The following is a 10,494-nucleotide window of genomic DNA, read 5'->3' on the forward strand; positions in this document are numbered from 1 at the left end:
TGGTGGGACCATTATAGTAACAGGGCGGGTAGTGAACAGTTCATCTATGAATCATGTTCCCAACCTGGATCATTCGAATATGGGCTCCCCCAAGCCCAGTTCTTTCACCACTTCTCTTGCAAAGTCCGATTGCTTTGGCCCATTCCCATCCAAGGTGATTACGCCCCTGTCTCCGAACAACCTTTTGAGAATCCGGTAAGCCGGATATTGCGCTCAGGAAAGAAAAGGCGTCGCTCCTTTGACAAATCAGTGACAAGTGAATCATCAGAGCTCCTAGTCCATAACCTGTTTGGCGACGGAGAAAGACACTTCTCAAAGGCTGGTCCCTATCAGCCAAACTCATTGCCCCCAAACCCGATGAAGATAACACAGATCCAAAGATCAATGAAATTGAGGCCACAACTGAAATTGGTGCTATGATTGGGTTTGAAATTGATGCTTCTAACAAGATGCTGGCAGAAATTCTTGGAGCAAATGGCGAGTACAGTGTGCATCAATGAATCTTTTATCGATCAATATCAGGGGAATTGGCGAAAAATATAGGGTGGACTGGATTAGGAGGCTAAAAGTGAAATATAAGGTCTCTTTCTTAGCGATTCAAGAGACACAGTTAATAGATGTTAAAAACATTGATGTGAGGGGTGTTGGGGAAATGATTCCTTTGGATCGAGCAGGGTCAATTCATCAAGCAGGTCGGGTGGTCTCTTGAACGTATGGGACAACAACTTATTTCAGTCCTCCGAGGTTATTTCATCCAACAACTTTATAATAAACATTGGTCATTGGAATGGAGTAAGAGAAAAGGTGTTCTTTGTAAACGTTTATGGACCTCAGACAAATACGGATAAAACCAACCTATGGAGGGTGTTATTGGAAATTAAAAACTCCAGACCAAGTATATTGATCATAATGGGGGATTTCAATGCTGTGAGAAGGAAAGAGGAGATATTCAATTCATCTTTCTGCGCAAAAACTGCAAACGATTTTAATGATTTCATCCACGAGGTGGGTCTCATTGATCAGAATATGGGTGGTCATCGGTTCACCTGCTTCCGCAACTCAGATCTCAAACTAAGCAAACTGGATCGATTCCTGGTGTGTCCGACGTTCCTTAACATCTGGCCACATGTTGCAGTAATGGCTCTCCCTAGAGAAATATCTGACCACTGCTCGATCTTATTGTCTACAACGTATAAAGATTATGGCCCAACTCCATTCAGATTTTTTAATTCATGGATGTGTAGGGATGGGTTTGAGTTAGCCTTCATATCCAGTTGGAATAACTTTGTTGGGTATGGCACACCTGATATGTATCTCTCGGCCAAGTTAAATCATATAAAGAAGGGTTTGAAACTTTGGCGTGCCAAGGACCCCCCCAGGGAGAAAGGAGAGCATTTGAGGCTTAAGAAATGGGTGCAACAACTAGATACTGATGCTGAATTAAGGCAGTTGACCGAGCAGGAGCTTATGGAGAGGACCTCAGGGTATAAGTCAATCCTTGAGCTGGAAAAGATCAGAAGTTTGGACCTCAGACAGAAGTCTAGGATAAAGTGGGCTATCAACGGGGATGAAAATACCAGCTTTTTTCATGGGATCATTAATAAAAATAACTGGAAAAATTCGATCGATGGTCTCATGATAAATGGGGAATGGTGTACTGATCTAACAATCATTAAACAGGGGGTATGTTCTTTCTTTGCTGAAAAATTCAAGGAAAAATGGCCTTGTAGATCGAAACTTGTGAATCGACACTTCAGGAAAATCCCCGCTGGTGATTCGGAAGCTTTAGAGGCACCTATCTCACTCATTGAGATTAAGAAGGCTGTATGGGCGTGTGGCAATGAGAAGGCTCCCGGGCCTGATGGATTTACTTTTAAGTTCATCAAGAAATATTGGGACGTGCTTCTTGGTGACATAGCTGCGGTGGCCAAATATTTTGAGCAGACTGGTAAAATTGACTTCTCTGTTAATTCATCTTTTATCTCGCTGGTTCCCAAAATCAAGGATCTTCTATTGATTAGTGACTATAGGCCAATAAGCCTCATCGGATGTATCTACAAGATCATCTCTAAAATCCTCTCTCTTAGAATGAAGACAGTAATGGGGCAATGCATCAATGAGGTACAATCAGCATATGGTGAAGGAAGGAACATCCTTGATGGACCTCTGGTGGTCAATGAGATTTACTCGTGGGCGAAAAAGACCAACAAGAAAATTCTATTGTTTAAGGTGGACTTCGAAAAGGCCTTTGACTCCATCAACTGGAACTTCCTAGACTCGAATCTGATGCAAATGGGGTTTGGCAATAAATTCAGAATGTGGGTTAGAGGATGCCTCGGATCTGCTAGATCCTCCATTCTTGTCAATGGAAGCCCGACCGATGAGTTCTCACTATCTAAAGGCGTTAGACAGGGCGACCCGCTATCTCCGTTCCTCTTTATTGCAACTATGGAGGGTCTCAGTGTTGCGATGCGATCTGCATGTGAATTGGGAATCTTCCAAGGTGTTAAAATTCCAAATATGGGTCCTTTAATTTCCCATCTGCTATATGCAGATGATGCTCTATTTCTTGGGGAATGGTCTAGGACTAACATCAAAAACCTTGCTCGAATTATACATTGTTTCCATGTTGCATCAGGATTAAAAGTAAATTTCCACAAATCTAGAGTGTTTGGGGTTGGATCGGAAATGCAGGAAGTCTCGAGATGGGCTGGTTTTCTTGGATGTAAACCCTCTTCCCTTCCTTTCACATACCTAGGAGTTCCGGTTGGAGCTAATATGAATTTAAAGAAGAATTGGAAACTGATTCTAGATAGATTTCAAGCAAAACTTTCAAAATAGAAGTCAAAAACCTTATCCTTTGGGGGTAGATTGACTCTCATACAATCGATTCTTGGCAATCTACCAACATATTATATGTCATTGTTTGCAGCACCGGAGGGGGTAATCCAAGTACTTGAGAAACTGAGGAGCAGGTTTTTATGGGGTGCTTCGGAGGAAAACAGGAAAATACACTGGCTGTCTTGGGATATGGTGGTTGCACCCAAGGAACCGGGAGGTCTAGATGTAGGTTCGATAAAAAAAAAGCCTTAACATATCACTATTGATGAAATGGTGGTGGAAGCTACGAACGGAACCTCAACACCTTTGGGCGGAAGTCATCTCTAGTTTGCACCACCTTAGTACAAAACCAATTGATGTTTATTCAAAAAAATCTCTATCGGGTGTTTGGAATAACATCGCTGGGATAAGAAAAGCTCTTGATAAAAAGGGTATTCCTGTCACTTCTATTTTATCTAAACCCATCTCTCCCCACGGTGCAAGTTGGAGATGTGAACTATCTCCGGATGGAACATACACAGTCCGTGCTCTTAGACAGAGATTGGACTATCGGCCTCACAACAATGTCGAAAAATTTTGTTGGCTTAAAGTATTTCCCTTGAAAGTTAATTGCTTTATATGGAGGGCGGCAATGGGAAGAATCCCAGTAGCTGTTGAGTTGTCAAAGAGAGGGGTATCTGTGGAAACAAAGAATTGTCTTATGTGTAATGAGGGTGAAGAAAGCACTGATCATGTACTAGTGGACTGCCCTTATGCTAGGAGAGTTTTTGAAGGAGTATTCGGATGGTGTGGGATGAGCATGGAACCTTTCCACTCGGTGAAGGAACTTGTAGACTCAGCTTCTCGGTGGGGTAGGTGCCAAAAAAAGAGAGAGCTCCTCTTGGCAATATACTATGGAACTATTTGGTGTATTTGGAAATCAAGGAATGAAAGAGTTTTTAAGAAAATCCTGCATCCAAAACTCAAAGTTATTGATTTTATCAAATCAATGACATATCTATGGGTGAAAAACACGGGTGAAATTATCCGGATGGATTGGGCAACATGGTCTCAATGCCCATTGTTGTAGTGAATATCTCTGGTTCAGTTTTTGTTTCTTGTTTAATCTTTCTTCTTATGCTGTACTATTGCATGCCACTAATTGTGGCTGCTTATTCTTCTTGCGTTTTTTAATATATATTTTATTGGTCGGTTCCAAAAAAAAAAAAAAAGATAAAATAACATGGGATAGTCTTAAAATCTATATCAGACCCTTTTTTAACCATATTTGCCAAATCTTCTTTAAGCATTTTTCAATATTTTATAATCATTTTTTTCTTAGATGTCTTCTTTATTTGCCTGCTGGTCATCTTCCTGGTTGCAATTGGCTATCAGATAGTTGTATGGATTTGATTGGGAATTAAACATTCGGTGCTTGATTACAACTTATGAACAGCTTTACAAATTTAGAGATTGTGTGATTAGAAATAACGTGGTTATTTTTTGGCTTTCTTTATAAAGTTGAAGAGAGGGCAGTGGATTGATTGTTTGCTTGCTTGTTTGTTTTTAGAACATGGATGCATACTTACAGCACTGCATATGTGATATTTCTTCCAAAGCTTAACAATGATATTCCAGGAGAGAGAAACTCAAGCTTTAACCTATAAGGAGCCATTGATGAACATACAGAATCTGGCGCTTATCATGGTATGCATGTATTTTAGATGAAAGTTTGTTCATGTTTCGACTTTTGTATTTGCTTAAGATGGTTAGGAGTTGTAGTGTAGGACATACTGCTTATATGAAGGAGAATTTAACAGTTTCTTGGCATTCAGTATCCATGTATGATCTGTAACTTTAAAAACAATTAATGGACAAAGAAGAATGAGAATCATTTGCAAAATAAAAAACATCAAGTAATTAATGATATAGTTTTTCATAAAGTTCAACTTCTTGACAGTGTATTTTGTAAGACAGTTGGCCTTGAAATTTACTAACTTCCTGTGAACAGATATCCTTGTTCAAAAAACTCAAACGCTAGTGGCTATACTCATTAGTGAAGCATCCCAAATTAAGAATAGAGACACACTCAGTTTCAGTTAACTCGATAAAAAAATAGACACACACATACACCCACACAAAAGCTATATATGGACGCATACAAAATTCAAAACTTTGAAAAACTAATCGAAAACCAAGTGAATTGAAGACGTACAACAAAATAAAATACAGAAATACACAACAATTTCGTTTTACAGAATCAATCGTATAAACGCCGACATGGATTACATAAAATAAAGGAAAAATCACCTGCGGATCAAAGAAGCAGAAGAGAAGCAAGTAAATAAAAATTCAAAAAATGAATAAACATCCCAATTACAATCATGTCAAGACAATAACCATGAACACGAATTGATTTAATCGGACGAAAAAGAAAGCAAAATTCCAAAAATTGCAGCCACCAGAATCGTGATTGGTGCAGATGTAGCAAACATCCGTCAACATTCAAGAAGAACGTGATCGCAAAATTCCAAAATTATACAATAGTTCCAACTCTCTCTATATATATATATATAGGCACATTGCATTTTCATAAACAAGTCATACAATATTAATTTTGAGATATTTGAGCGGTAGTATCAAGATTTTTGATACATGGAGCCGCATCAGAATGAAGCAACCACTGCATCCTTGACTGAAAAAGTTACTCCGGCAGTCAAGAAAACCCTCCTAATCCTGCACTGCATCCTATTATCCGTCGGAAACTCTTTTGGCCCGATAATCACTCGCCTCTACTTCCTCCACGGCGGCCACCGCATCTGGCTGAGAGGATTCGTTGAGACAGTTGGGTGGCCGTTCACTTTGATCATCCTCATTGCTCTCTACTTCCACCGCCGTGTTGCCGGAAGAAACAACGGTAACAACCGCCCAACAAAATTCATTTATATTCGTCGGAGATTATTCATAGCGGCGGCTCTGATTGGTGTTCTAACTGGTCTCGCCAACTACTGTTACTCCTTTGGCTTCTCCCACCTCCCTATCTCCACATACGCAGTCATCAATGCGACTAGACTCATTTTCGTGGCCACTTTCGCTTTTATTCTCGTAAAACATAAGTTCACACCCTATTCTATAAATTCGGTGGTGCTTCTCACTGTTGGGTCATTGCTGATGGCACTTCATGCTAGCGGCGATCGCCCTGAAGGGGAGACGAAAAGGGACTATGTTTTGGGGTTTTTTATGACGGTGGTGGCAGCGGCGTTGTATGGGTTTGTGTCGCCATTGATGGAGCTAAGTTTCAACAAGGCAAAGCAGGAGATCACGTATACACTTGTGTTGGAGGTTCAGATGGTGATGTGTCTCTTTGCTACTGTGTTTTGCATGGTGGGGATGATCTTCAACAATGATTTCAAGGTACTAGAAATTTGAACTTCGTTTGTATCGATAATTTGGAAATGACTAAAATAACCTTTAACCAAAAAAAAAAAGAGATGGATGAACCACATCCGTTACAATAAATCTTTAATACCTAAGTTGTTGAATCATACTTATTGTTTTTTTTTTTTTTTTTTTATCTGATTAATTAATTTACAGGTGATTTCGAGGGAGGCAAAAGATTTTGGATTAGGAAAAACGAATTATTATGTGATTTTAAGTGTGAGCATAATATTGTGGCAGTGTTTCTTCGTGGGATCAATGGGAGTCATATATTATGGATCGTCGTTTTTATTAGGGGTCATAGCTACGATCCAAATTCCGGTGATGGAGATATTCGCCGTGACTTTATTCAAAGAGAAGTTCCAAAGCATAAAGGCTGTTGCTCTTGTTTTATCTCTTTGGGGATTCCTTTCCTTTTTCTATGGCGAGTATAAGTACACGAAAATGAAGAAGGTTAATACACAATCTACTCTTGAAGTAGTGTAGTCTCGTTGATGATTTCCCATATAACTTCAACCTTTAGTACAATTATGAGATGTCTTGATTAACTGAAGTTCTAAGACGTTATCACTAAATTTAATATTGAAGTTAGAAAGTTCAGTAAGATTTTTTTGCAGTTACATTGTTTAACAAACATTTAAGTAATTGTAATGTGGTGCTATTATTTTAGAATGTTAACAAAACATTCTCTAATCTGCTATTATATTATAATGGTAACAAAACATGCTCTAATCTACTTTTAAAGTATATAATTTGCTTAAAGAATACTATGATCCATCAACCACAAAGTCAGCATATATATTTCCAACATCTATTATCGCTATAAACTTCTGTAAATAAATTATCTATTAATGAAAATAGTTACAAAAGTGGTAACTTTTTATAAGTTGATGAAGTACTACGAATATTAAAGAGTACATTACAATGATCCTTATGTTTTTGTAATCTATTATCATCGAATTATGATTGGTCAAAAGTCAAAACGCTAGATGCTTAAATATGATTGGTTTATTGTATGTGGCAAACAATAGGAATGAGAAGTGTTTTTCAGTTTTAACAAGAATATGACAAGTATCATGACTCAACTTGTCATTTTAATCAAAAAAGAAAAATATAAAAATAACCATCGTTGTTAAGGGGTAGAAATAGAATGAGATTAGAACGGATATTGATAATTTCATCCTCAATTTAATTATAAAATCGTATTTCAATCTCCATCTTGTGATCCCATCAGATTTTCGGTTAGTAAATAACCATCTTGTTACAGGTATACCTACGGACACGAAGGTTCCAATTTATGATCATATTACTCGTGGGAATTTTCGTTACCAAACCAAATCATAACTCATCAGAAAATTGATTTGTTTTTTCATTACTTTCAAATTCTTAAGGATAAACAATTTTAATATCTAAAACATTATAAATAAATATAATCATTAAAATTTAAATATCTAATTTTCATGACAAAATATCAACATCAATCCAAATAATAATAATATCATAAGTAATAAAAACAATACCATTAATTTTCTAAGACGTAATTAATGGTTTACATTAGAAACTTTATGTTTATCATTACATATAATACTATAATATAATCTAAAAATGATATTAATTATGATAATTTTAATATAAGTATTATAAAATTAAAAATGGTTCGGATCGGATAAATAGAACAATATAATCGGACGAGTATTATCTTAATTCCATCAAATACTCCAACAAGTGAAAATTTTAGAACAAATATCACATATTATATCATAAAACCATGTATCCGGCATAGAATTATGGGTTCGGTTTTTTCTATGGCAAGTATAGATACACGAAAATGAAGAAGGTAATACACACTACTCTTAAAGAAGTGTAATCTTGTTGGTGATTTCCCACATAACTTCAACCTTTAGTGCATTTATGAGTTGTCTTGATTAACTCAAGCTTTAAAACGCTATCACTGAATTTAATATTCAATTTAGAAAGTTCAATTAGATTTTTTTAGTTACATTGTTTAACAAATTTAAGTTATTGTAATGTGGTACTACTTTTTTAGAATGTAAACAAAACATTATCTAATCTACTTTTATAGTATATATATTTTGCTTATACAATACGATGACCATCAACCACAAACTAACTAACTAAGGATATACATTTCCACATTCCCAACAATTCTTATCGCTATAAACTTCTATAAAAAAAATACCTATTAATGAACGTAATTACAAAAGTGGCAACTTTTTATAAGTTGAAGTATTGCTAATATTATTATAAAAAAAAAAAAAAGTAAAAGAGGAAGTCCTAGATAATTTAAATGATCTCATCGTGCTTGTTGGGAGAGAGAGGAAGCTTCAAGGCCTCCTTTGATTGCAATGGGCCTTATATTTTGTAAACTATTATCATTTGAATTATGATCGGTCAAAACACTAGATGTTTAAATATGATTGGTTTAAGGTACGTGGCAAACAATATGAACACTACAAGAAACTACAAGAAACTAGAGTATTACCGGCGACAAGCGTCGTCGCTAAAAGTGGGACTTGTCGCCGCTAATAGTATTAGCGGTGACGTGTCGTCGCTAAAACGTCGACGCTGATGTTTCGTCGCTATTGACCGACTGTCGCCACTAAAGGCGTCGCCGGTATTGGTGTTTTTCTTTTATATATATATATATATATATATATATATATATATATATATATATATATATATATATATATATATATATATATATATATATATATATTTCACAATAAAATTGAAAAAAAAAACTGGTATGATATTAATTAATCTAATTCTACATTATTCAATTCCAAAATATTAATACAGTATCCGTTTAAAATACTTGTCCGATTTAACATATAACAAAATAACAAAAATACTAATCTAAAATACTTGCACAGATAAAACATAAAAAAATTCTACAACTATCTACTCGTCATCATCGCTCTCCTCGTTTCCTCCAGTTTCATTTCGTTGTGGCAACGAACGAAACCAATCTTCAAGCGCAACACTACATGCCGGATCTTTTAACATTGTTTGAAGCATTTCCAACTACAAAAAAACAACATAGTCTTATAAGTTAAACTTGCATTATAACATTCTATATACAAAATATACATTCCATATATCAAACTATAACCAAACTAACAATTACCAAGCTATAAAATACCAATATATCAAACTATAACAAAACTAACAATTACCAATATATAAACTACTACCAAAGCCTCCGGGAGGTGGTGGATCCCCGGCTCCGTCACCTCCATGTCCTAAGCCCATAACATCCGCCATCACGTAAAAGAGTATAGCCCAACTAAACCCCATACAATACAACTTTCATATTCTAATTAATTTCATACAATTAAACAATACATTCAATTTCATACAATACATCAAATTCAAATTTCATTTTCAAATAATTTGATTTTATAAAGGTAACTTAATTTGATTCTAAAGGTAAATTAATTAGAATTTATAATTAATTTAATATTTTCTTTTTTGTTATTAGTTTAATTTATTAAACTAACTTTATTTTAATTTTAATTTATTAAACTAACTTTATTTTATTTTAATTTTAACATTAACTTGATTTTACAACTAATTTATTATTTTTTTAATGTTTTTTTTTAAATTAATTTAAATTTATTCTATAATTAAATTAATATTACTAGAAGTACGTTGCTATTAATAATCTAATTAAAGCTAAAGTTGTAATGACTAACATTAAATCACTAAAAGTATGTTGCTATTAAGTTGGCCAAACATTAAGTCACTAACAAAATTAAACACTTTGAAACCATATACAATACATTACTAGAAGTAAGTTGCTATTAATAACCTAATTAAGCCAAATGTATACATCCAATTTCATACAATTAAGCCAAATGTATATATCTAATTTCATACAATTTGCATATTCCAATTTAATCCAATTTGCATATTCCAATTTCATACACTTAAGTCAAATGTATACATCTAATTTGCATATTCCAATTTCATACAAATATAAACATCTAAATTTCATTTTAAGGCAATGTGATATATACATAAATTTCAATCCAACAAATGTATATATTCATGTCATGTTTTTATACATCAATGTAATCTAAACATAAATATCAAAATACACACAAAATGCATAATTAAATTCTCACAAATCTGAAGAAGAAAAAAAACACACACACACACACACAAACCAACAAAATAAAATACATATAATCAAACAAAATGCATAATTAA

General features: G+C 34.8%; 1 protein-coding gene and 1 pseudogene across 1 annotated transcript; both read left to right on the top strand.

Annotated features, from left to right (window-relative positions):
- The first annotated feature begins 3,106 nt into the window (after positions 1–3,106).
- LOC145047516 (uncharacterized) lies at positions 3,107–3,910 on the top strand. The gene has a single exon (XM_078995804.1). The coding sequence runs from the start codon at positions 3,107–3,109 to the stop codon at positions 3,908–3,910; it is 804 nt and encodes a 267-aa protein (XP_078851930.1).
- A 1,565-nt stretch (positions 3,911–5,475) lies between these two features.
- On the top strand, positions 5,476–6,744 carry LOC145047518 (purine permease 1 pseudogene; annotated as a pseudogene).
- Positions 6,745–10,494: the final 3,750 nt, after the last annotated feature.

The sequence above is a fragment of the Lactuca saligna genome, chromosome 1, assembly GCF_052625555.1.
Source record: "Lactuca saligna cultivar CGN05327 chromosome 1, ASM5262555v1, whole genome shotgun sequence".
In the NCBI taxonomy this organism is placed as follows: Eukaryota; Viridiplantae; Streptophyta; class Magnoliopsida; order Asterales; family Asteraceae; genus Lactuca; species Lactuca saligna.

Excerpts from the sequence above, each read along its gene's own strand:
- LOC145047516 (XM_078995804.1), top strand. The coding sequence starts at position 3,107 with ATGAAATGGTGGTGGAAGCTACGAACGGAACCTCAACACCTTTGGGCG.